Source organism: Dicentrarchus labrax, unplaced genomic scaffold (assembly GCF_905237075.1).
Source record: "Dicentrarchus labrax unplaced genomic scaffold, dlabrax2021, whole genome shotgun sequence".
Lineage (NCBI taxonomy): Eukaryota > Metazoa > Chordata > Actinopteri > Moronidae > Dicentrarchus > Dicentrarchus labrax.
The window spans coordinates 15455622-15483521 of NW_026136701.1; the positions used below are offsets into that span (position 1 = coordinate 15455622).

Sequence of the window (27900 nt, forward strand, 5' to 3'; positions counted from 1 at the left end):
AAGCGAGGGAACAGGGCATTGAGTAGAGGTAGACAGATGGGTAAAACTGAATAAAGGCAGCTCAGAAATTGTAAGAGCATAATTTAGAAAAGGTGCACCTGGTACTGAATTTGAGACTCTATTAATGTAGCGCTGCACTGAATGTAAATTTTGAATGTAGATCTTATGCTGACCCAGCATTGTGGGTCTCCTGCTAACCACTGTGGGGATATTTCTCATTTGTCTTATTACAATGATAAACAATATATCTGGTAAACATTAGCATTGTTAGAATGCCGACCACTGTGCCGAATTACTGTCATGGCTGTAGACTCTTACTCTTATTTGGTTTTGACTTTAAATATTTTTAAGTGACGTTGTGTACCTGTCTGGAACATAAGTACTATAAATAAAAATATTGAATTTTATTCATCGATGGTATACTTTTCCTCTTTCTTTGTTCCAGGGAAGCCCCAAAGCATTGAGAGCTCAGAGCGGGTCCAGCTGTCAGGGACATACAACGTTCGGAAAGGGAAGCTCCAGCTACCGGTCAACCGCTGGACCAGACGGCAGGTCATCCTGTGCGGCACCTGCCTCATCGTCTCTTCTATCAAGGAGAGTCAGACGGGGAAGATGCACATCCTGCCGCTCATTGGAGGAAAAGTACGTCTAAATCACACCAGAACAGGGTGTGACTGGCATAACAAATCTCTCACTTTTTTTCTCTCATCCTGGGCTTTTATGGTAATGTTATGTAATTTATTCTTTGGATCATAAACTCATAATGTCATATGACCAGAGAGTGGCCTGATACAGCTCACTCTTATTACCCTCTGCAAATGTCTCCCTGCGGAATGAAGTTTGTTCTTGATGACATTTCACCCTCAACAACAGTTTGTCCTTTAGTGTGACATCTAGTAATGCTTCGTGCGTTGTTCATTCCAGCTCAAGGTCAAACAGAAATGTTGCAAGCCAGGTTTTTAATAGTCCGAAGGTTTCAGTGTTCTCTAGGGATGTTTTTGTCCAGTTCTAATCTGGAGTCACATCATGCTATAACGCTTAGTGTAATGGAACACTATGGCATTCAAGTATCATTATTTCTGTGTGTACTTTTGAGAGCGCCTGCTTAAAAATGACCTTTATCCGTTTATTGCTTTATGGATCTGTGTATCGGCAAGGCCACTAAGTAAGCTCTAAGCGCTCTCCTGAAAAGCCCTTTATGCCTGTCTGCCTGACACAAAAGGATCTCCATACCCAGCCACGCCTAGTTTATCAACATTTCACACACAGCACATGACCCCTAGTCAACCATTCAGCCATACACTGCCTCTGCATGTGCGTATATGTGTGTATGCCTGCCATTCATTCACAGAGACCGTGTGCTTGAGTGTGTGTGACTCTGCGTGTCTAAAAAAGCAATTTCACATACACATACCCATGCTCATGTCACGCACATGTGTTCATTATGTGATCATGTGAGCCTTACATATTTTCATGAGTGTGCTTCTGGTTGACTGAATATGTATACCCTGCAGCATCTTATTTACTTCAGGGAAGTAGTTTCAGATAAGAACTGATCTATTGAGACGTCCATGTGTCAGCTGTTTCTCATTTTATGACTCTAACTCTACAGACATGGGGTTATCATTTATATTCAGAGGGGACAGTCAGATGTCAATGTTTCAGACTGTAATGTCACTCCTGCGTGTGTTGTGTTGCAGGTGGAGGAGGTGAAGAAGCACAGTCACTGCTTGGCCTTCAGCTCAGCGGGACCTCAGAGTCAAACCTACTACGTCAGCTTTGACAGCTTCACGGAGCACCTGCGCTGGCACAGACACGCTGCCAAGGTACTGTGTGTGCTTGTGCATCAGAGTTAGAGAAAGAAAACGGAGCACACAAGCATATGCTCCCGGGCGCTACTTACGGGTCAGCAGCATTGTATGTCAGAACATGCGTGACTGCAAGTAGAAGTATGAAAATACGGCAGTGCACACACTGCGATCCCACTGCCTGTGTGAGCTGAGTGGATTGGATATTGCACATATTTCACTGCTGTCAATTCTGTAGTGTGTAACATAAGTGTCTCTGGGTGCACTCAGACACATAAACACCACTCATGGCCTTTCTCTCCTTTCTCTCATTTGAACTCAAGTAGGCCATAGCCAGAAAACCTCTTTTTCTAAATATTAACAGGGACATGCATGTCACCAGCACCCAGAGGGCCACTCAGAATAGAAGCCTGGATAGAAGCAGCACGTGCCCCAGTGACGACCACTGAGCCTCTAGCTAACTCCGCTCTGAAAAGCTCGAGCTCACAGACTGTAGAGTTTCTCCTTATAAGATGGGCCGGATATTTATGCTGCCATGCAGCTTGTATGTTTGTGTAAATACTAACAAATATCACATGTTAACTGTTCTATGCATTACACAATGATGTAATGTGTGCTGTTAGGTTGCTAACCTGTTAGACTTTCCCTCGACTTCTCTTGACTCTCTAATCCTAAGAAGATTGGCCATTGCTTGACATTCGACCCCTTAGCAGCAGGCTACACACACACACACACACACACACACACACACACACGCACAGTAAACCAGTAAAGTCTTGTGTGGTAAGATAATCCTGTTTAACTCCATGTTTATCTTTCTCGATGTTACCTCTGCTCTTGTCTCACTTTCCTCCCCCCACACCTCCCCACCTCCATCTAGATGGTGTCCCAGAGAATCAACTCGGTAGATCTGTCCTGCTGCAGCCTGGAGCAACTTCCTCCTAACCTCTTCTACAGCCAGGACCTCACCCACCTCAACCTCAAACACAACTTCCTGCCCGCGGACCAGAGGCTGCAGCAGCTGCAGAGGTACAATGCCATAGTAAATCTACAGTAAACACACCTGAGGCATAACTATTAACTATAAGACAGGATGGAGTGAAAGATAAGAAGGGAGTGGACGGAGTTGAGGAGGCGTTACAGGTCGGGGAGATGTTTCAGGGTGGATTGGATGGGCTGGCTTGGGCAAGATGAGACTTGAGGTTTAACAAAGCTCAGCATTATATGGGCACAACAGGATCTGGGCTAGGCTTTATTGTACAAGGTGGGGAGAGACGAGACACCTAGACACTTACACAGTGAGGCTTCACTGGACACAGCAGGTCATGGCTGGCTGGTTCAGGCAGCTTTAGCTTTTGCCTGCAATTTGCAAGCCATGAACCTGAGCAGTCTAGGACTGGGGCCATTGACATGCAGGGACCAAAGAGGCTAGCCAGGGCTATGCTGCACCAGGCTTGGCCAAACGAGCCCAGAGCCCAGAAGGGTAGATGCGTCTGCAGGGAAGCTTTTAATGTGCCTGGACTCCCTCACGTTCTCTCTCTGTGGGCACCATCTGCTGCATGCTTATCATGGTCCCAGATTAAAGCCCACAGCCAAGACGTGTGTGTGTGTGTGTGTGTGTGTGTGTGTGTGTGTGTGTGTGTGTGTGTGTGTGTGTGTGTGTGTGTGTGTGTGTGTGTGTGTGTGCGTGTGTGCGTGTGTGTGTGTGTGTACGCGTGTATTTGCATTCATATACACAGTGGTGCATGTGCACGCCTGTCACAGCCTTTCTGTCAGAAGATTATTGCCATTTAACTGAGTAAATAGTGTGAATCTGAATATGAATTAGCAATGTTTGAAGAATAGAGTGTCTGTATATGTGAGGAGAGAGAGAGAGAAAGACAAACAACAGAAAAAAGTGGCTGCAGGCTACAGATTTTGGGTCAGTGTATAAAAAGTTTTGATACAGTATGGCATCTATTTAGATTTTTTCAAGATAACTGCACTGACACAAAAGTGTATTTGTGCTGTGTTTGTGTGTGCATGTGCATGTATAATCTTACATGCTTGTGTGTTTTCCTGAGAGAAAATTATGAATGAGTAGGAGGTCAGGATTTAATGTTGCTCTTCATTTTCTAAATCATCTTTTTACTTTTTTTCTTTTTTAATCCTCACAATAATGACTGGCATTAAATAAAAAGACCACGGTGCAAGGGAAATAACTAGTTTTTAAAGAGTGAGTGATGTGCAGCTCCCCTGCTGGTCAAGCGGGATAACATCCGTGTGGCTTTGCCAAACCAAAGTAGGCTCATCCGCATTTGACCCAGCATGACAGAAAAAGAGGTCAGTAATGAGAAAGAGATGAATAGTTAGCTGAAAATAGCGGCGTTTTGACAGAAACATGTAGTGGAGTTACCAGAGTACTCTGTTTGCCCCTGAGAGACTGAAGTCAAAAGAGCTGGAGTCAAGAACAATAATACTCTGTGTGCAGTGTCCATGAATGTGGGTGTATGTGTTTTGGTGTGGACAGTTGTGTGAGAGTCTGTTTTTGTTTCAGCATAAACACTGGCTTTCTCTGACATCTAGCGTGGGGTCATAGTGCTTTGTATTTTTCCAAGAGGAATGGAATGTGTGAACCTGCCACATGCCTCTCCCCTTCTCTCTCTTTTCTCTCTCGCCAAATACTAACTGGTGGGTGATTTGCCAATCAGATATGCATAATCAGTTGTCTGGGATACTAGCTCTTTTCCTATGGGTATGGGACTTTTATCCCAGCATGCATCTCACTGCGAGACATAGGTCACCGCTCTCTATGGGGACTGTCTGACGTTCCATGCATATGATTGAACCTTTGGCCTATTTATTTACATATGTATGATAGTTTATCAAGTTATGAAGGACATAAAAGGTAAATGAAGGTGGAAGGAAAGGGAGGGGAGAATAGATGGACAGAATAGTTGCAGAAAGACATGCAACAAAAAATGTAAGATGAATAAGGTATTTTAGGCCATGTGAAAGGATGTGTAAAGCTGCATTAATTGAGTTATTTTTTGCCAACTGGGGGGCATTAGAAGAAGCTAAAAACACAATATTGATATATTATCACCCGATAAAGTTGATGTGGTGAAAGCGTTTCGAAGCATTTGCTTAATTAAGTCCAATATTCACTCTCTCTTCAACTTTGGTTTGCTCTTCCTCAACGTCTTTTCAGCTTACTTAATGCTCCAATACATTCACCAACTGGTTGCTAACTTTGTCTGTCTGCTGTTTGGTACTGGGCACGTAGCGCACGGTGGGTTGTTGAGCTGAACAATAACAGCTTGTTACAACAGCTAGAAATAAGGTTGAGAAAAGGAATTATGGGCCAGAACACCAACAAAATAAGCTAATAGGCTAAAAGGCTCCGTAGAGCTGATTTTTTTAAATGATTTAATTGAAAATGTTGATTAACTTATTAAACAGGTGGACAGATACAAGACTGCAAACTTCATAAGGTGATAATATTTTACGGTTGTGTTTAAGTTACAACTGTTGCACTGCCAATGTGAGTTTAAAGCTGCTAAAGTCCAGTCTTCACATTTTTGCCTTTGTTTTGGTCCTTTTGAAAAATGTCTTTATCTTGCTAGAAGCTCCATTATGTTTACCAGCTTTACCAGCATACCAACTATGTCTTATGTGTACTTTTCTGAAAGAAACCAGCAGCCAATGATGTTGATGAGAGTGGACTTGTGAGTTGGAAAATCAAAACAATGAGCTAAAAGGGGCCAAAGGGCTCTGTAGATCTGTGGGGAACTACATATTTGCATTATAATTGTCTGTGGGCTTGTCGGTTTAGGCGTCACCTTGACATTTAATCCACTATTAATAAAAATTATTAGTACAGCTTTAAATACACAAGGACTGTAGTAAAAATAAAATAAGAGAATGGCATGATGGGACAGAATGAAACAGACAAGGAGAGACTCTGAGAAGGGGGGGCGTGAGCATTACTCAGCAGATTGCAGAGGTTGATTTAATGTTGGAATGACATTTTCCCACACACCCCCCACCCACCGCCTGCAGGAGTCAGCTGGAATTACTTGGCCACCCTAATCAATAGCCCCGGCGTCTCGGTTGCCTTTTTCTCCATCACCGTGATATACTGTGTGCATGTGTGTGTAACCCATGTGTGTGTACATAGGGAGGGAAAATCGAGCAGTGCCAGTTTAAGCAGCTGCTTCAGCCTGCGGTGCTAATATGGCGCACTGCCCGTCTGCGGCTTGCCATAGCTGCTCTCTCCATGCACTTGAGAGGTGATAGCAGGTTGCATGCGTGCATCTGTATGTGTGTAGATGGATAAATAAAGACAGTCCAGAGTCCGACTCCCTTCCAACCCCCCTGAAGGGCTAACCCCTCTGAAGGTCACCGCTCTGCCATAGGACACCGTGGCAAATGCCACCGGTCACTGGTGTTTGAATGAACAACACCGACGTCAATGCTGCACTTGTTTGCTCAACAATAAAACGTGGAGGTTTAGCCCTACTACTAAGGAAGGCTATGTTTATGGGTGTGTTGAATCTAACTGTGTGTTTTTCTCTCACACAAATTCTGTGTGATCTACACTTTGCTGCATTGCCCATTCATTCATATATTTATGAATATCCTCTACTTTCCTGCTGTATTCATGTTGACAAGATGCAACTACATCTCCAATCACTTGCTAATCCTCTTCCATCCATTTTCTATTTTGTCATTAATACTTTTATCCTCTATTTTCCAGATTTTCTCGTCTGCGGAGCCTCAACCTGTCCAACAACCACCTTGGTCAGTTTCCCCTGGCCATCTGTGACATCCCCACACTGACGGAGGTCAACCTCAGCTGTAACTACCTGGCCTCTGTCCCCAGCTCTGTGGGAGCCATGAGCAAGTAAGCAAGGATACTGTGATGAGAATCTTATTTATGTTGCTAAATCTTTAAAAATCTCAGAGGCTAACTATACCTGAATCTAAAGTTCCGGCATATTTGTAGTCCTGTTCTAAATACATGTTAGTTGTTCTTGCTTTGTTTGTTATTCTAGTATTGATTCTGATTTCAGTGTTAACTTTACATCTCCCTACTATTGGCTTGTGATGTTGGTAATCATCCAACTCTATCACTTATTTCACAAGGTTTTTACTGATGAGCCGGAGCTGACGCTTGTTTGCACACATCTCAGGGCTGGGAAACCAGTGAACCTTTTCACAAACCAACCACATTTTTGTCAGTTTGTGTGTCAGAAGTTTACATAGCCAAATGTGGGAGTTACCTAGCAACAAGCACGTGGCATAACAAACACCAAGGTGTACATTGCTATGTTCAGTAACATGTGAGCAAACAACACAACTTGCACAGATCATCTGTGGTGCTTGTCTCAGTCGTGGCCTGTTCCTCGTCTGTTTCATTGATGGTCTGTGCAAGTAAATTGGCAAGCTTGACAGTTTGAATCTCGCATTTGTCTTGAGGACTCTATTGGCAATTAGACATTGACCTCTCTTTGATGAACCACTGAATTCCATTTTTTAAATGAATTACTTGGTGACATTGTTAATACCCAAATACCCCAAGATCACAGATTGTTTTATTTCTAGGCCAACATTTTCAAGAGGATGGAACAATCTGATTTGATTTTGCTGGCTGAAAAGCAGTATTTTTATATTATGTTCCAGTGTGGACACATGGATGTGCTTTAAACAACTCAATGCTCATTCGAAACTTAACATACAGGTATGTGGGTTGGATGAGAAGTTAATCTGCAGGAATGATCTGGTATGCCTATAAATTCCTGAAGTGGTCAGTAGAGCATTCATGCTGCTACTGCCATCTGCTGGACATATTTATGCTGAGATAGTTAAACAAGTCCTGGCTGGCACAATATAATTGATCCTGAGCTCCACTATCTGTGCAAATAAAGACAATTATTTGTTCAAATGCCATCCTGCCAATCACTGTTTTCATGAATGGGGTCAATCCTCCTATCCCGTGTTCTCCTCTCTCTCTCTCTCTCTCTCTCTCTCTCTCTCTCTCTCTCTCTCTCTCAGTTTGCAGACATTCTTGTTGGACGGCAACAGTCTCGATGAGCTGCCCAATGAGCTGGGTTCCCTCCAGAGGCTAAGTTACGTGGGCCTTTCCTTCAACCAGTTCAACCACGTGCCCCAGGTGCTGGAGCAGATGGCCTCCATGGAGAAGCTGTGCATGGCTGGAAACAACCTAGAAACGCTCACCCTGCAGAATTTCCGACTGCTCCGTGTCAAACACATCGATCTAAGGTACGGCAGTGTAGGTAGATTATTGTAACTATTTAAAAAAAAAAACATGATTATGATTCTATGATACAGGGATTTAGTGATTGAAATTCGACAACTCTGTCAAGAACAAGCATCACGTTAAGTCCTCCTTCAGTCATGCTTGTCGACAGCGATGTACTCCATGACACATGTTATCCCACCAATGATAGAAACAAAAACACTAAGCGGAAGCCAAAACACTAGCAGCCAGCCAGACAGCACGCAATCAGGAAATCATTGGCCTGTAGTGGCTCTATCAGGTGTCTTCCCATTGTTTGCTAAAGCACAGAGCTGGAGTGACTTGCAGTATTTTCCCCAGTTAATGCTTCACTAATTGTGACTTTTCTTAGGCAAGGTCAGTACATTTTCCAGCATTCTCATCCATTTGGACAAAGATTACTTGGTATCGCTGAGGATGTGTTCTCAGTCTTTTGTCAAGCTGTTTGCTTCTGTTGACTTATTTCCACTTGATTTCCACTCCAGCTGTGTGCTGAAACAATTAGTCAATGAATCGATGAGTTTAGGCCTGCAGCTAATTTCATTATCAATTAATGAGATTCACTGATTAATCCTATAGTATATAAAATGCTAGATCCAATGGGCAAAGATGACTTCTTTAAAATACTTGTTTTGTGCAAACACCAATTCTAAACCCACAGTTAGTAGTTGCCTATCATAACCAGCAAGTACTGAGAGTTTTTCTTTGAAAAATGATTTAAACTGATTAATTTATTTGCAAAAGTGTTGTCGAATGACTAATGGAGTAATCAACTAATTCAACTCTAGATGAGTTGATCGACAGCAATTGTAAAATAAAAAGTAAATCTCAGCTCAGTGTTATGAAATGTTATTTCAGAGTTTATGGCACAACAGTTTAATTTCATCCCAGTAGTTTGTATTTCAAAATGTCTTTTTTATTTCACAACAGCATTTCTTTATTACAGTGTCACTTCCAAATTTTCTTCTTTTCGTCACAAAGTCTACGCCTGTCAATCAAGACAAACAATTGTGTGATTTATCTTGAATAAAGTAAACCAAATTATGGTATTTGTTCATGGAACAGAATGATATAGTTTATTACTGTATTTTATGTCAAGTAGGTGACACACTTTAAGTGTAACAAACATTATTATCTGTAAATCAAAAAACACTTTTGTCAATGTTGTGCAAATAACAACTGAGTACTATACAGAACTGGAGAAGCCACACAATATTTCAGCCATCACCTGAGGCATGTTCCCTGCCTTGCAAAGAAAGGCCACAGCCTGTGCAGTTCAACCTGATCCAATTGGAGCTGAACCTTTGCCTCCTCCCTGCTCCCTCTGTCAGGTTGAATAAGATCTCCAGCATGGTGCCAGATGAACCTGACCTGCTGAGGCACGTGACCCAGCTGGATGTGAGGGATAACAGGCTGACGGACCTGGACGCCTCAGTCTTCCCCAGACTTGAGGTGCTTCACTGTGAGAGAAACGGCATCGTCAGCCTCAAAGCCAAGGGTTGCTTCCTTAAAGGCATCTACGCCTCCAACAACGGTGGGTTCTGCCACGCAGGAATTCATGTTCTCTGCGAGGGCAATCATGTTTGGTTAAAAAAGACATATATCCCTTCCTTCTCACATCACCACCACCTCACTGGTTTCTAAACTATAATCCCTCATATGAATCTGTTTCTCTTAACACATTTTACCTCAATCCTTTCTTTTATCCATATAACTTCATTTCCTCACATGCCCCTCTCTCTACATGCATTAGTTTTTCTCATCAGCGCTGGAGTCTCATTGTCCCTCTCCATCATCCCTGTCTAACTTGTCATCGCCACCACCCACCCCTCCCTCCCAAATGCTCCATTTCCCATCTACCTGCTTTTGTAATAGACCGTGTCTGTCCTTGCTGTAGGTTAATGTGTTTGAATCTCTCCCTACAGAGCTACGACAACTGGATGTCAGTCCTGTACCCTCCAATCTTAGTTACATGGACATCTCGAGGTGAGAAAAATCCCACATAGTACACACACACACGCACACACACACACACGCACACACACAAAAAAAAGAATGTAGCTATTGATGGAAAAAGCATTTTGAAAATGTAGCTCATTTACAGTACATCCTCTCTGTCTTGGAAAGAGGAAAATTAGCTTTAAAGATCTTGCATAGCCCAAAAAACCTTTGTAAAGGGATCTTTGAAAGTGTGTTGACATGTCAGAGTTGATGTTAGAGGGCTGTCATTCTTTAACTGTGTCAGCCCTGACCTTTCACCTTTGACTGTCAAGTCAAATATAGGCTACTGTACTAGCCTGTGCTTCTCTGTGGACAATAAAAAGGCACTACTTTGATTTTAAGTGCTGAATCTGTTTGAAAATGTTTTTATTTTTGAGTCTTATTTCCACTTTTAGGCTTGAGAGAGTGCCAAGCTCGAGATAATCTCTTTAGAGTTGCAATTATCATTCGCTTTTTTTCTCTGAGACTTCAGTTACTTGAAAGTGTATCTGATAATCTGATATATTACAAAATATGGAGGGAAAACAAAACCAATTTCAACCAGAAGTTGCTGCCATATCTTTTGTAGAGCAAAACTGTTGGGAATTCAAATACATGCAATATCCTGGTACATTAGATTCCATATTGGGTATCCCGCTTTACAAACTGAACATAATTTATCATCATCATCACCCCATCTCCTCCTGTAGGAACCATATGGAGTCCTTGCCAGACTGGCTGTGTGAAGCTAAGAAACTGGAAGTTCTGGACGTAAGCCACAACCTCATCACTGAGCTCCCAGCGCGGTGAGTCTCTCTCCCTCAGCAAATGTGTCTGTAAGCCTGTAAATGGAGTACAGTGCTGCATTATTCTCTCTGCTCCTTTTGCCGGCCAGTCATCTATCCCCCATAGAGCCTCATAAATCACACAGATAGCCTGTAACCTCCACAGCCTTCGTCCATTCTCCTCCTCTTTATATAGCCTTTTAGAAGGTCAGTTCAGATGCTGCTCACTTCCTCCTCTTCTCTCTGTCTCCGTTCTGTCAACCTGACTCCCTCTGCTTCTCTCTTTTCATTTCTCTCTCTCTCTTTCTCTTTCTCTCTCTCGTTTCCCTCATTGTCTGTAGATTTATTTTTTACCCAATAAGTGTCAGAATGATGAATTCCAGCTGCAGGCTCCACTAGAGGCACTGCTATTTTCTGTTTTCACATGCTCATCCTCGCCCCCATCCTCAGGAAAGGATGGGGTGCACTATCCTCATTTCCATGACTGTTTCAGCCTACAGAACTTTAATTACAGTCCACTTGTCTACAAGCCAGTTGTGTGGAAGAATCATGTGTCAGCCACATGACTATCTGCTCATCTACCTATCTATCTATCTATCTATCTATCTATCTATCTATCTATCTATCTATCTATCTATCTATCTGTACATCTGTAGATGTACACATCACTGTCAGTTCCATAAGTCTATATGTTTATCTTTAATGTTCTAGTACTGACCCAATCATCTGTTTATTCTTTGTGCCGCAGGTTGTTATGCAGCAACGGTCTGAGGAAGCTGAGTGCAGGACATAACCAGTTGCAGAAGCTGCCTGAAAGGGTGGAGCGCCCTCTGCTGGAGGTTTTAGACGTACAGCACAATCAACTGGTGGAGCTGCCCTGCAACCTGTTCCTCAAATCTGACAGGTAGCATTAATCATCAGCTGGAAGTGATTTGTTTTTTATCAGATAATGCACCAGACACGTGACAAGAAGATTAAGCGTAAGGGAAGATGCAGGTGTACGAAGACGAAGGACAGAAATTATGAATAGGATTTTAATCAAGGACAAGACATCCAAGGGCAAGGATGACAGTGTAATAAAAAACAACCAGGAGAGGTTTTTTTAATGGGGGTCATAGAAGTAGAAAGTCATGTAGAAGTTTGTAATTAAAGTGACTCATTGCTATTTTTCAAATTCCAGTCTGAAGGAGCACAAATATGAGTCTGTACTTTAATTTGTATTTTCAGCCTAAGGTGCGTAAATGCATCAGCCAATAAGCTGGAGCACCTGCCGCCATCCAGCCTATCAGAGGAGAGCCACAGCATCTTGCAGGAACTCTACCTGACCAATAACCGGCTGACAGATAAATGTGTACCCATGCTAACGGGGCACACACACCTTCGTGTTCTGCACATGGCCTACAATCATCTCCAGACCTTCCCGGCTAGGTAAAGAACTTTCTTAGGTCTTCTCTCTACTCACTCACCTGCTATTTTACATTAAGGCTGTAACTAACTGTTCTTTATCAATTAAAAGAAATGAAGGGATCAGTGTTTCAGGAGTGTGATTAAGATCCGTACTGAGCGGGATATTTTGCATTTGAAATATAATATCTTATAATACCTCAAACAAACTGTATCTGTGGAATGTCTGTGCTTATTAACCAACATATACACAGGTACGAAACAGTATATCAGCTATATTCAGCTACGAAAATTGAAAACATTAAAATAGACACCAAATCTGCACATTTGGGATGCTGGAACCATAGAATATTTTCCTTAAAAAATAATAGAATTGTTGATTAATCTTCTGTCGTTCAACAAATCAGTAAACTATCATTTACGTGCTCAACTCACCCAGTGCTTTCCTCTCGTTCTTCAGTAAAATGGCCAAGTTGGAGGAGCTGGAGGAGGTGGACCTGAGTGGAAACATGCTGAAGACTGTGCCCACCACCATCATGAATTGCCGGCGAATGCACACACTCATCGCCCACTCCAACTCTATCGAGGTCTTCCCTGAGGTCATGCAGCTGATGGAGATGAAAGTAAGACAGTAGTAACAGCACATCTCCGTGCGTCTTTATCTACAGTATATGTGTGAAAAGCTCACACTGTATGTGCATGTTTGTGATTATACACATTTTTTTCCTCCATTGTCAGTGTGTGGATCTGAGCTGCAATGAGCTAAGTGAGATCACTCTACCAGAGAATCTGCCCCCCAAGCTTCAGGAGCTCGACCTAACTGGAAACCCCCGTCTCAACCTGGACCACAAGACCCTCGAGCAGCTTAAGTATGTCATTATTTCCCTCTAGGTCTTTTTGCTTTAGTTACAGTGCAGTTCTGCATGTAGATCTGACTATGACCATAACCTACATTTTGCACAGGAAGTTTATTCTTTATTCATGCTTAATATTTCTTCTGCCAGTGTTTTTAAATTTAATTATCATTTATATACTGTTTTTCTTGTCGGAATAGCTCTTTTATCTAAAGTTATCTAAACTTCTATTATAGAAACCACCTTTTAGTAAATACCCTTAATATAATACTGTCAGTATCTCATGTATCTTTCCCTACATTTTGCAGTGATTTTCATCTTTTTCATGTTTTGTTGTTTTTCAGTAATATTCGCTGCTTCCGTATTGATCCGCCTCCAACCTTTTCGGCGAATGAGACATCTGGTGGGCCTGCTGTGTGGAGTCATGGTTACACAGAGGCCTCGGGCGTCAAGAACAAGTGAGTTCAATTCAGTCAATGATGAAATAACAACCACCAACATAGTTGTCCAGTGAAGCATCGCTAATCCAAACCTCATGAGAATGGGCATTGTTAAAGCCAGATGACTCAAATGAAGGAAATATTGAAACGGTGCTTATTGAAAACATGAATCATGTATACTCTCATGCCAAAACATCTCTGTATTGGCTAAAGTGCCAATTCAACACTTTAACTTGTGTGCTAAAGAAGAGATTCTAGCAATCACTCATATTATGTCCACATTTCCATATACTGTACGTAAGGGATGTTGAATAGGCATGACTGCTTTGATGAGGGAGGTTCTGCTTTAAAGTTCAGCAAATCGAAAACAAAGGCATTATCTCTGTGGTTATTAGTGTGTGGAGTAGTTTGATCAATATGTGAAAAGGGGAGTTATTATGTCTTTGAAGCCCTCATTGTTTCCTCAATGACTACATTCCTCAATAATGTTATGGCTTTCTTTTGTCTTCTTTTCAGACTGTGTGTCGCGGCTCTTTCGGTAAACCGTTTCTGCGGGAGTCGGGAGGCTCTGTACGGTGTGTTTGACGGGGACAGGAATGTCGAAGTGCCCTACCTTTTGCAATGCACAATGAATGACGTGTTAGCTGAAGAACTACACAAGACCAAGAGTGAAGAGGACTACATGACCAACACCTTCCTCGTCATGCAAAGGTACACGACATTTCTAACAACCGTCCGCTTTTGTTGCAAATCATCCGTAATATGTTGCACATTTTCACTCTCTAGCACAAATCTGCACGATTAATTGGTGACTACAATTTGGAAATCACCCTGGGCCTTCTTCTTTTTCCACCACAGAAAACTTGGAACTGCAGGGCAGAAACTGGGTGGCTCAGCAGCACTGTGTCACATTCGCCATGACCCCACCGACCCCAGTGGCTGCTTCACCCTCACCGCTGCTAACGTGGGAAAGTGCCAGGCTATCCTGTGCCGCGATGGAAAGCCGTTGTCGCTGTCACTGCTTCACAATGTGGGGCTTGAGGAGGAATACCGCAGGATCAGGCAGCACAGGGCAATCATCACTGAGGTAGAGATCCTTCAAAGCATCCCATGTACATTAATGTAAAGTTTTAAATGTGCACTGCATGAGCACTCTATTGATGTTTATGCTTTTTTCCACAGGACAACAAGGTGAATGGCGTGACAGATTCTACACGAATCATGGGCTACTCCTTCCTTTACCCATCCGTCATCCCTTGTCCCTATGTGCAGACAGTCACTCTCACCCCCCAGGATGAATTCTTCATTCTGGGTAGCCGGGGCTTGTGGGATGCTGTGTCTCCCACAGAGGCTGTGGAGGCTGTTCGAAATGTCCCAGATGGCCTAGCTGCTGCTAAGAAGCTGTGCACACTGGCGCAGGGCTACGGCTGCACGGACAGCCTCAGCGCCGTTGTGGTCCAGCTCAGTGTGAGTGAAGATTGCTGCTCCTGCTGCTGTTCTGAGCCTCCGCAGCCGCCGCCTAGCCCCGGCTTGGGCCCCTATCCCCCTTCGTCCTCTGCCATCAAGGAGCGACCCTCGGATGGCTCCCTCCCTGTGCCACCTTCCTCCTGCAGTGAAATTAGCAGCGAGATCAGTACCAGCGAGATGAGCAGCGAGGTGGGCTCCACAGCCTCGTCTGATGAGCCGCCGCAGAGCTCCTTGGTGCTGCTGCACGAGCAGCCCCACCATCCTCACCTCCACTTGCACCATCAGGCCCACCCGCTGTCCCTGCAGCACCAGCAGGCCCACACAGCCATCCAGCCCTGCCAGTACCTATTCCCAGGTTCAGAGCTGCCCTCTGCCCGTAGCTGCTGTGCCCTCCATCCTGCCTGCTTATCAGGCTCCTTCCAGAGACAACTCTCTAGTGCCACCTTCTCCAGTGCCCTGTCTGACAATGGGCTAGACAGCGAAGATGAAGAGCCCATCGCTGGTGTTTTTTCTAATGGGAGCCGTGTAGAAGTAGAGGCGGACGTCCACTGCCTCAAGCCAGAGTCCTCCTCTTCCTCCTCCTCCTCCTCCTCGCCCCAGACATTATTACCCACATCCGCCAACCAGGAGCGGGCCCTGCTGACTCTTCCCCCACCTCCTCCACCACCATGCACCCCAGAGCCCCTGGAGGAAGGCGTCGACATGAGCCTCGGTGAGGCTGAGAACGGGCTGGAGAGAGACGAGTCGTGGCAGGGAGTCGGAGCAGGAGGCGGGGATGGAGGAAAGTTGGCAGGCAAGAGGAGGGTTAATGGGTCAGTTGCACGCCAGGAAAAGAGTCACAACCTCATTGAGGTGGCTGCTGACGCTCCCTCTAAGAAGTCCGGGGGTTACTTCACAGCTCCAGCCCAGCCTGACCCAGACGACCAGTTCATCATCCCGCCTGAGCTGGAGGAGGAGGTGAAAGAAATTATGAAGCAGCATCAGCAGAAACAGCAGAAGCCGCCTGGGACTGATCAGCCCACGGACTACTACGACACCCCTCTCTGAACAGCAGCAGCACCAACTACAGCCTCATCTCCCGCCGAGCTGCAGCATGCACAGAAGCCTACCATTGATCTTTTTCTCATTATGGACACAAACAAATGAGTTTCCTCAAGAGGCTGTGAAATGCACATGAAAAAGTTTGATCATACTTTTTCTAAACAGCCTTCTTCACTCTACACAGCCTCATCATTGAAGAACCATGCACTGTAACCTGCTCCACACATTTTTACCCAAGCAACTCATAGAATGAAACAAGCAAATGAGCCCTTTAATGATATTCAACCCTCTTGAATAGCCTGTGGACACAGCTCTTGGTGTCCATGGTTGTGCCCTTCTCACAGACTGTGGAGCGTCGTTTTTACATTAGACAACCAGCTGAGTATGTAATCAACACTAGTCTCTTTGCAATAGCATTAGCTCACCACAACACTTGTTAATATGGATAACAATTCCATGGTTTGTTTGTTTGTTTTGTAAGAACTTACCATATCTTTTAATGTGAAAGCAGTGAAGTTGCTGGAAGAACTTTTTAAAAACAGAGACACATAATCTTTTTATTATCAGTGAACTATGTCAAATGGTACACCAGTAATACCACACTTAACTGTTGTAGATAGGGCACTTAAAATACTGTATTTCTTCAGTAAATCATGGCTCTTGGCCTGTAAAATGGCATAGAACTTTTTTGTAGAAATTTTAAATACTAACTCCTAGGAGTTGCATACTCTTTATGGTGACTCAGTCACTTTTACTAATCTTCTCTGAGAGAAATGGTGATTTTTTTTCCAATGATTGTAAATAAGAGAAATGTTGTATACTGATGCTTTTTAAAGGAACTGCGTACCTGTGTGTCGGTGAAGGATTTAGTTGTGTGGAGGATGTTAGGTTCACCAAGAGTTTGCTGTTATGGAGGTGTCACCCCCGCCCCCCTTTATCTTACAATGTAGGCCTACAAATACGACACAAGCACACACACACACACACACACACACACACACACACACACACAAATACAAAACTATATGTGCAATTGCTGGTCAGAATCTCCAACATTCCATGCAATATAACTACACAGAGTTGCTATGGTTTGCTCCACTTTGTTTGATTGTGATGTCCTGTAGTCATCACTGTATCTAATGAACACTAATAGACAGATCTTTGCATGCACACTTGCATGCACGCACATACACACACACACACACACACACACACACACACACACACACACACACACACACATACATACATGCACACATATACACATGCACACTCACACTTAATATTAGTCCCACCTCCCTCTTACAGTAACTGTTATCACCGGCATGACTGTGTCAAGTTCAGTAATACAAACAAATATATCCACATGGAAAAGAGACAACACAGATGTTCCTGTCTTTGGTATAATAAATTTTAAATTTGTGAATATAAGTCATGCTGTCTGGGATTTGTTTTTTAATAATGAATGCAATAATGTAATAATGATTCAAATGTTCTCATGAGATTTCAGAATTGAAAAACAATTTATTCCCAATATTCTATTTCCTCTACTGTTTTTACATTGAATGACCAGAAGGGGGCAATCTCATATAGTGTTATGATCTACAGTTTACCTTTGAGCACTATAGTTGAAAGCCATAAATCTATAAAATCCTGACTACAAGACATTTGGTATAAACATTCAACTGGCATTCATGTTTGCCATGACGACGCTGTTGTCGTTTCCTCGCTTCTTATACTTCTTCTTCACGCAGACGATGCTGACTGCTGTTATCACCAGCATTACTCCCAGCACAGACAGAGAAGAGGCGAGTGCAAGGGTAGTTTTATCATTGGTGGAGCCCTTGTACTGACAGCTGTTCCCATAGTACCACCAGTCATCGCCCACCACACACCTGGAGAGCAAAGAAAATGGATGAGAATGAGAGAGAATAATCAGACAAGAAGGTATTACCATACAGAATGTATAGAGAGGTAAACATGAGAAGAACTCAGCCTAAGATGTGATGGTAAATGATTTGCTACTGAACTGATACAGTAGCTTTTATGAGGCTTCCACCATTGGATTAATTCATTAATCATGAGGCTACCACCAGCAGGCCATCATCTTTTAGCATAAAAAAACATTTCACTTAAACCCCACCATTTGTCATTTATGAACAGTGGATAAACATAATAAATTCTTCATAACACTTAATGTAGTTATTGGCAGAATTAAGTATATTGGTAAGTATTTATTAATGTATGGTATTTAACAATTATAACTTATCCTATGAAGACATACTTTATAGAATTACAACTGTTTAATTGTCCTTACATCTGCTTACAACTTTGTTGTAGTGTGTTATAAATCATTTATCAAATGTGTATATACTGGTTATACAAGTGTTTCCTGCAACTCTAAACAAACTGGCTGCCAGCAGTAGCTTCGTATTTTACATACAAACATGACAGTGGTTTCAATCTAAATCTAAATCTTGGTCAGAAGGCGAATAAGCGTATTTCCCAAACCCTTAAAGGCTTAGTGATTGTTACATGTACAGTTTAGTGAGTGCAGTCAAAAAGCACACACCTGCAAGCAGCTCTCCCTTCATCCAACACGCAGACTCCATCATTCTGACACTGGACGTTGAGACAGACATCAGAGGGTGCAGTGGTGCCAGTCTGTGGGGGGCTTGATGGGGTTGGGGAAGGTAGAGGCTGGGTCACTGTCAGATGAGATACATCTAAAGAGGAACAACAAATGAGAAAGCAGTTAAGTTGATCCAAGTGGAGGATCATGGAAGAACATGTAGTGAACAGGGAATAATTGGATCTGGAGTGTTTTTCTGAGTGGGTAAATTAATCATGGACGTAATCATGCATCACTGGTATACATGAGCCCACAAATATTCTATTTGTACGGGTTTCAGAGATGAGTATAGAGCATACTAACTCAAAAGTAATCGATATATTATTATATATATAGCTTTTAGGGCAGTACATTTCTTCCTTTATATCTGTGTTATCTTTAGACACACATAATGATTTTATGTTTAAATGTGTTGAGTTTATACTGTAATCTGGTGCTTTTACCCTCCATGGTGAGAAGAAAGATGGCGTCTCCTCCCTTTATAAAGTCCCTGCTCTTGGCTCTGAGGTGCGTGAGATACACGGCAGTGCCGGCGCCTGGCCCTCGGAAATACTTGGACCCATCTGTGTGTGTGACCTCAACGCCTACCTTGCGAGGGTCGTCCCAGAAAAACTGGTCAGAGCCTGTTTTAAAGGATTTTGAAAGGGTGTATAAATATAGTATTACAGCAAAGACAGTATTTTCATTATTTGTTTTTACGAACAATTCATTTTAACCTGTTGATGCCTTCATGTTGGGGTCAGTGGTGACACTGCGCTGGTTAGACATACGCTTTTGGATGTGTGGATGCTGGTCCATCAGCATCATGGTTATCTGTTTCCAGGGGCATGGCCATTTCTGTCCAGTGTCCCCTTCACGAGCCACCAGATGTGCATAGGCTGACAGCTCACCTGGGTAGCCCGCCTTACCACTGGGATACAGCTCCATTTGGAAGGTATAACCCTCCTTAGAGGTGAATGGGGGACTGAAGATAGATGTGTTCATTGGGGTGTTGTCCATAACATGACTGAAGTTTTTCACACGCCATATAAACTCTGGGCAGGTTGTCTCAGAAAGGTTGATGTCATCAAGAGACAGTCCCCCTGTTGAGGGCCCAGAACCTTCTTTGGTCCCTTGAAAGACGACGCGGAACTTTGTTTTGACGTCTAGACTCACATGGTGCAGTTGCCACAGCTCCTGAGGGGGCCCTGTTACAGCACATGAGGCAAAAACATGAAATCAATTGAACAGCAAGTTCACAATGACCAGATTTCACAAACAAAATTGTTATAGGTTTTGAGTTTTAGTAGAATTTAGTAATATTCACCATCTATGGTCTTTATAAAGCGCAGTTTTCCATTAGGGTTAGCTTTGTCATACTCCCGGACATAGATCTTCAGTGTGTCGCTGGGGCCGGCACTGTTGTAGTAGAAGAACTGCAGACACTGGTATCCTCTTTTGGGGTAAAGGAGCCTGCTTTCCAGCAGAGCCATATCCCCAGTGTTGGCTGTGCCAGTGCCGAAGTGCATGAAATACCCTGAGCCTGAAGATCAGAACTTCACTTGATTACTAATCTCAATACCTAGGCATTATTTCAATGCACTGTGCACAGTAAATGATTAGAGGGAAGGTTATATGGGTCAATCTGTTGTCACTGTAAATGTTAATCCTGTCCTTACGGGCTGTGAAGAGATCCTTGTTTTGAAATGCAATCAGTAGTAAAGTTCAGTGAGGCCTTATCGTTCTAAGTTTAACAATCAAGTGGGTATTTTCCAAAATTAGGGTATTTTAGTTTGAAATTCCCTCTCTGTGTTTGCTGGACGTTTTTTTTTTTTCTTGCTAAGTTTTAGGGAAGAGATGGTGTGGAAATGTCATACTATAAATCCTGTAACTATAGAAGATATCTACTTGATTTGTCTAACACTCTACATTCTGGAATACATTCTACACAGGACAAGGACTGAAATTTGTCCATCTACATCAGAATTGCATTTGTTGTTTTTTTCACAGACAGTATGGAGAGGAGGGACAACTGCAGTGACTGAAAAACTTTGTGTTGTTTTAGACAAACAAAAAGAAGTGAACTAATCCTTTAATGCAGACACATCTGTACCACGTGTCATGTATATTCCTGCAAGATCAATCTCACCTGTGCATTTGCCCATGTTGGAGTAGTCAGTGTCGGGCCGTCCTGCAGCTTTAGAGACCCTAAGCCAGTCTGCCCTATCCCCTTGTCCCTGGATCATACCACAGATGTTCTCACGTTCAAAGTCACACGAGTCCAGGAACGTAGCGCCCTGGGCTAGAAGACATTTCGTAAACACACAGGTACACAGGTGAAGGACTTTGATCTGCTATAAACTGATTAGTTGCGTAGTAAGAAGACTGTTTTGCTTATCCACATGTTTCCATGTGGCAACAATTCAGGTGATAAACCCTCTATTGGACAGCTGATATCAACTTTATTAACCCTTAGACGCATAAGTGGGTCTAAAATGACCCGGTGAGGTCTTTTTCTTGCAATATCTTTGTAATGAAAAGTTATCGTTTCATATTCCAGGTATTCCTCAAAAAACATGTTATTGATATAATGCCGTTTCAATTTTTAATTTACCTTTTATAAATTTTTCGAAATTGTAGTTTTTGTATTACTACCCCAAGCTTCCATAAGTGGGTCAAAAATGACCCGCATTCATTTCTTATGGGATTTCATGGGAATCTTTGATTCTTATCAACTGTGACTGTCAGGAATATGTATTTTGTGGACCACACAGACTATATCATAAGTGTCACCCCTTAAGAAGATTATTTTACACAGCAAGATCTGATACATGTAAGTATTGTCTTCTTTTTTACCTCAGAAATGTGTGTGCGTGTCATTCATGACTCCTGTGTCAACAAGTTAGCCTACTTTAAAGTTAGCTCACACTAGCTAACTAACTAAGCTAGCTAACATTACTGTATGCACTGTGTGTGTCAATCATGTCTACTGTGTGAAAGAGTGTGTGTTTCTTGTCATCTATCATCAGATTTGTCTATTTTATTGTTTGCGAAACTAGCTAGCTAACCAAGCTAACTAACATTACTGTATGTTACGTGTCTGTGTGTGTGCATTTATTTATATAGCTAATTATTGATCAATAGGTTTGCTTGTCATTCAAAACCTTCTCTTTCTTTTTATGTTTTCTCATCCAAGGTGTCATGGCTGCTAGGTATACAGTTGAAATGGTCCTACAGATGCTGGATGAAGAGGCAGTTATGGGATTTGACTAGAACCTGAAATACACACACAGACACACACACACACACACACACACACACACACACACACACACACCACACAGGCATGTACACACACACACACACAAAATGGATATTGACATTGTTCTTATTGCTGTTGTGTAATTTTGTGATGTTGACAGTTTTCAAAATCTTTTCAAAATTTTTGTTAATGTTAAAAGTGTTAAAAAAGTGAAAAATAAAAATATTTCATACGTGTAATCATTCTTGTGTGGACCAAAATATAATACAAAGTATAATACAAATGATTATTCTTAACTAAAATGACAAAAATGGCATTAAAACCCATTGATTCTAATACGGGTCATTTTTGACCCACTTATGGAAGAGTGTAGGGTCCAGTCACTCATGCATCTAACGGTTAATAAGAATTAGGCGTAGTAATACTGTTATTGAAGGCTGCTTCTTGCACAGATAATAAAACAGATTGCAATATGTGTTGGTTGTTGACTCTTACTGCAGTTATACAGGCGGTGCAGCTTGAGCAGGTCACTGTCACTGAACTCCATACGCTGGCCAATGACGTCACTGAAAGCTGGGATCTTGGTGACGATGGTGGGCTCAGTGCCGTTGCGGAAGGCATTTTTACTGTAGTGCATCATGGAACCGTAGTCGTACGGTACTCCCAAAGAGCTGGAGGTGGTGTCATCATAGGTGTTAAAGTTGTGCTCTTTACCTGTAGACCAGGCATTCAAAAAGATGTATATCAGAGATCACTCATAAAGGTTTCTTATCAGCAGCTGATAGATGTTTTAAGACCTGACAAAAGATTGCTGACACATCAGTGACTTTAAAAATGGATTTGATTTATTAATTTGAACAGAGCTTAGGTCAATGCAGCTAAGATACAAAGTCTGATGTTCCCTGATGTGCTGATAATGTATTTTGCTTATCTGTCTTTTGCCTATCTATTATGTGGACACCTCTATCACACAAGCAAAAAGCTGCTGCATGAAGTGCTCCCCTTCAACTCCTACATAACAAACCTCTTGAACTACATGAACTGAAGCGATTTTTCTGATCATTAGAATGTACATTTATGTACATTTTACACTCCTTCTCAAGATCATAAAATTTGAATCATATGCATGCAAAATAGGAGTAATAAAGTAAGCATGTCATATAGGGATAAATGATATGACATGCTTACTTTGCATGAATATGCAGTGTTAGGGTTAATTCATTATAATTTAGTTGGTGGAGTAGTAGGTTCAGTACCCTCTGAGATGCGGTCCCACATGATTCTGACATAATCATCACGGTCTGCCCTGGACTGCTCATGCCAGAAACCCAGAGCATGAAGAAACTCATGTTCGATGGTGGCAATGCGGTCACAGTTGCTCCCTATTGATAATCTCTGCTTCCCAACTCGTCGGTTTCCCACAGAGGAGAAACAGCTTTTAGGGGAAAAAAACACTATTACTTTGATATAGAACAAAACAAAGATATAAACAAATAATATATAAGGCATCCATAATTGAGAAAGTGCAGGATATCTTGCTAAACAGATCATTAAAATGTTTGCCCTACCCGCCCCCTTTAAAGATGGAAATGTAGTTTGCTTCTCCAGTCCAAGGCTTGAAGTCGATGCAGGTCTTGAGCCGGTACTGCTCAAAGGCCTTCAGAATCACACCTTTTGCATTGATCTCTGCAAAGAAGATGGTAAATCAAAGGTGAAAAAATGTGTCTCCCAGCCTACCTTTTACAGGAACAATTGCAGTCTATCTTATAATTGAGCATTTTTTCATACTGTACCACACTATAGAAATACTACTCAATTACAAGTAAAAGTCCTGCATGTGCAAAAGTATTAGCAACAAAATTAACTTAAATTATGAAAAGTAAAAGTTTGTATTATGTGGATCCCTGTGACCCCTTTATTATTATATAATTTAATCATTATTATTGATGCATTAACATGTAAGCAGTATTTTATGGTTGGTCAAGTTGGAGCTAATATAACTGCTAACTATATAGTGTTGGGTAGTTTAATCTATAAAAATTATGAAGATGAATATATAAAATATCTTATATGTAAAACTTAATCTGAAAAACAAATATAAAATGAAAATACTCAACGCAAGTAGAAGTACCTCAAAAATTTACTTAAGTATCGCACTTCTAGTTGGGTACTTCCCACCATTGCTTACCACAAGACTAATATAGTTGAATATGTTGTAATAAATCCATCGATTTGTCTCAAAAAAACACAGCATTAACATGTAGGAACATTTTCAAAGTGAACTGAATTGCTTCTGGGAGCTTACACAGACTTTTTCTAACAGGTTCAAACAGGCACTCTTACCTAAGTCATCTTCCATGTAGTAAGGAATAGTCTTTGGCCACCTGTACTCATCCCCTATAATGGAATTTCTAGTTTGTCTCTGTGGCCGTCAATCAAAGCAATCACAAAGATAAGAACAACAAATTAGTTTAGTTGAGGTTAAGCTTTATTATACAAAATTCATTTGTGCCAGTGAATATTAAAAGCAGTTAAATTAACATACCTCATCAAGCACAATGTCTCCCTCTACAAGATTCAACCCTGCTTCTGTGGAGACCAAGCACAAAGAAAATTGGTTTACAATGGTTACTTGAATAACAATCTGGAAACACGAGGACAAAGAGTGTCTTCTTTCCTTCTTTCTGCCTACCTTCGTTGATGTCAATAATGTCAAGGTCTCGTCCACCGTCCACATCATAGTCTATTTAGGTGGATATGAACATACAAATGTAAAGAAACAGACAGAAAAGTGACAATAATCAGTGAAGTCTGTGTCTTGCTTTAAAAAAAAAAAAATCACTTACCTAATATTTTTGTTGTGGGCTAAACAAAAGAGAATAACAATGTAAATGTTATTGATTAGCAGGTGTATTAAAACTAAGTTTTATGTTATCATACAGCAGTATCTTAACATAATGAACCAATTTCTCACCCAGGAAAGGCTAGAACCACACAAGAGGCAAACAATGTGAAGAGCAAGTACACCTGTAGGTTTTCTTTCTGCCATATCCTAAAGTGCCCCTCTACATGGGGCAGTGCGGGTGACAGGTACTGAACTCCTACTGACACTGAATTAGAGAGGTGCATGCAAAATAAAATAAAAAAACACGTGATCACAAGCTGATAATTGACAGAGCTGTGAATGGTCTGAGTTATAGAACAACTTCAATCTCCTCTGCTATCTGCTCACAAATCTTTACACATTTGCAGCTGCAGTGAAACACTAAGCTTGGGGAAAGCATGTCTACAATCATAGAACCTACTTACCTGCCAGAGCAAGGCACACCTTTGAATGTAGTAATGCACTGCATCAACCAGGTCGATTTCCAACAAAATCCATATAGAAAACTTGTTTATCTACTTATTCAGTGTTAAATTGTAGCTGTTAATGAAATACAGTTCCCATCTTTCCAATACACCAGAAAGCAACAGAAATGTATTGTACCAAACCTTATATAGATCCAGAATAAATCAATAAGTTTTCTTTAAGCTGTTTTTTCACTGTAATTATACACTGACAGGAAAATGTAGCCTCTGATGTTCTTGGACAGTATTCTCTGGGCTCTTACAAGCAGTTCAAAGCTCATTACAAGCCAGTGTTTATTTTTTCCTTGTCATACATAACCATTACCTTGGACTTCATAGTAATGCTTCACTGGAATTTAGGAAATGGCAGTTGTGAAATGTATATGTCCATTTAAAAAAATAAATAAAATAAAATGAAACAAAGCAAAACAAAAAATTGATTTGTAACAATTGTAAAAAGATTGTTACATTAGTTTTTAAATATTCTTTGTGCTACATCAATTTGTAAATGGCAAGGCAGAATGGGATGTGGTTTTCCTGAGAAACACAAACGAATTACATCAAAACAGTCCCTATCACTGACAAAGAATCCAGCTATCTTAGCCTTAAAAAACTGTTGTTGGTATTGTATACATGTAGACCATAAGATACTAAGGAAACCAACAGAGACATCAGGACCACTGCAACTCAGTGACAAACCTCTTTAACATTCAGCAGGCTGCAAATTCTCCACAATCACCAGTTTCTGCAGACAATATGCAATAATATAGGAAAGGAAAGTGATAACCACAAATTTACATGTCAGTGGCACCACCTACAGACAAAGAATATATATATATATATATATATATATATATATAGATATATGTGTGTGCACACCATTAAATCACATACCAAATAATGTTGATGATCCATTAAATTAATCACGTAATTGTTGTCTGTCTCTCACTGTAAAGCTATTGTAAAGCTGAAATTCGTTGAGCCCTTGTTTATAGTGGAACTAGGACAAAACAGGAGGAAACAATCAAACACAGCTGTCACATTCATGCAAACTTTGGGTGGTTTGGTGGTGTCATATTTTAGGCTTTGGTGATTACTTATTGATATTTCCTGGACTCTGCTTCATATTACTTATAAGATGGATTCATGGAATAGATGAAACTAATGGAGCTGAACTAATGCAGTTCAGGCTCTGGTCATATTCTTCCTCTGACTGACCATAAGATGATTTGATACAAGTGGAACACCAGCAATATTTAGCAAGAATAAGAAGAAAAACTTGATCCACAGAGATGGAATGCACATTGAACTCAATGCAATACTACATTTGACATTTGTTACATTAAGCTGATGAGTGACAAGACTCCTGTGTGTGGGTGGTGCCTGAGCTGCACTGAAAGGACAGTTTCCTGTCTGATTTGCCTTTTTGTGGTGAACTCTCATCTCACCCTGAGCACATTTTCTTGTGATTTATCAAGTTCATGCCTCTGCAAGTTCTGTAAGGTATTACAGTTTATCCCTGTATTTGCTCAAGGTGTAGCTCAGGTTCAGTTAAGCCATTTCACATTGACTTGTTGCCCGATCTCCTTTTGCTTCCACTGGAAAACCCCAACCCATTTGTAGATGAGGTGAGTCATGATATATAGAATAGTTATTATTATTATTATTTGATAGTCATTGGATGTCGCAGGTGCCTCCCAGCTGGATCACATAGATTTGACACCGCAATGATTGCAGACATGTAAGTATTTTGTACTGTAATTGCTTAAGCTACATTACTGCTACAACCAAGGTTTTAAAATGTGATGCACAGAATTTGCTCACTTATTGCAAATGACAGCAAAAGAAACTGGTATAAATGAAATGGGCAGATCAAATCCCAGGACACTGATATGATGCTGATACCGTCAAGTCCAGGCAGCCTGTGTACACCTGAAATAGTTTGCACGTGAGTGTGTATGCATGTGTTATTTGTGTAGTTCTCATTTCTGAAGTGGTGTGGAAATCAATAAATATTTTCTGTGTAACTCTGTAAGAGTTAATTAAGCTTACAAATGAGCCCACAAGGCAAAGAAAAACAGTGAACAATGAATTCCACAATGCACCTTTCTATACTGATGATACGCATGTCTGAAACCGCAGCTGATACATGAATTCAACAACATAAGAGGTAGGCAAAGCTATCACTTTCACTGTTGAGTAAAATGTTATTTAACAGCTCAATTTTACATGCTGCTCCACCCAATTAAAACTTCCTCACATTTGGAAAGTGTGTTATAGAATTAGAAATGTTGGCCATATATGCAATGCCCCAGTATTTGAAGACAGTGAATTCACGTATGTTAATACCAGTTGTTCTCTGGCAGATCAGTCCCGCTGTGGGAGGTTTTTCAGCACAGCAAGGCTTCAACCCTTCCACCACCACATTATTAACAGGCTCACTCTTTTCATTGATCTCATGATCAGAGGATGCGTGTAGATCTGTACACATGTATATTTTCCAGTTTACATATACATTTAAACTTTTAAGTAAAAACAGCATTTCATTATATCATCACATCTTCCTAATCACTACTGGCATTAAGGCAATGTGAAAGGTCCAGGAGGATCTCTAGCAGTT

At 41.5% G+C, this 27900-nt stretch overlaps 2 protein-coding genes across 2 annotated transcripts in view; one reads left to right on the forward strand and one right to left on the reverse strand.

The window, feature by feature from the left end:
• phlpp1 (PH domain and leucine rich repeat protein phosphatase 1) overlaps window positions 1-17490 on the forward strand; it is a 43255-nt gene extending 25765 nt beyond the window's left edge. The window contains exons 2-17 of the mRNA XM_051407300.1: window positions 446-642; window positions 1701-1826; window positions 2689-2837; window positions 6547-6693; window positions 7845-8072; window positions 9420-9622; window positions 10014-10074; window positions 10779-10874; window positions 11602-11757; window positions 12081-12281; window positions 12718-12880; window positions 12996-13126; window positions 13456-13569; window positions 14068-14262; window positions 14410-14638; window positions 14734-17490. Of these exons, the coding sequence (XP_051263260.1) occupies window positions 446-642; window positions 1701-1826; window positions 2689-2837; window positions 6547-6693; window positions 7845-8072; window positions 9420-9622; window positions 10014-10074; window positions 10779-10874; window positions 11602-11757; window positions 12081-12281; window positions 12718-12880; window positions 12996-13126; window positions 13456-13569; window positions 14068-14262; window positions 14410-14638; window positions 14734-16065 (3728 nt within the window). The 3' untranslated portion in view covers window positions 16066-17490. The remainder of the gene's footprint in view (window positions 1-445; window positions 643-1700; window positions 1827-2688; window positions 2838-6546; window positions 6694-7844; window positions 8073-9419; window positions 9623-10013; window positions 10075-10778; window positions 10875-11601; window positions 11758-12080; window positions 12282-12717; window positions 12881-12995; window positions 13127-13455; window positions 13570-14067; window positions 14263-14409; window positions 14639-14733) is intronic.
• A 68-nt stretch (window positions 17491-17558) lies between these two features.
• Window positions 17559-25064, reverse strand: mep1bb (meprin A subunit beta b). Its single transcript, XM_051407360.1, has 14 exons — window positions 24907-25064; window positions 24779-24797; window positions 24625-24675; window positions 24478-24521; window positions 24276-24354; window positions 23501-23618; window positions 23189-23367; window positions 22428-22646; window positions 20820-20972; window positions 19998-20213; window positions 19408-19878; window positions 19135-19314; window positions 18632-18785; window positions 17559-17954 (listed from the first exon to the last, which is right to left on the reverse strand). The coding sequence occupies exons 1-14, from the start codon at window positions 24979-24981 to the stop codon at window positions 17741-17743; spliced, it is 2172 nt and encodes a 723-aa protein (XP_051263320.1). The 5' UTR covers window positions 24982-25064; the 3' UTR covers window positions 17559-17740.
• Between the last annotated feature and the right edge of the window lie 2836 nt (window positions 25065-27900).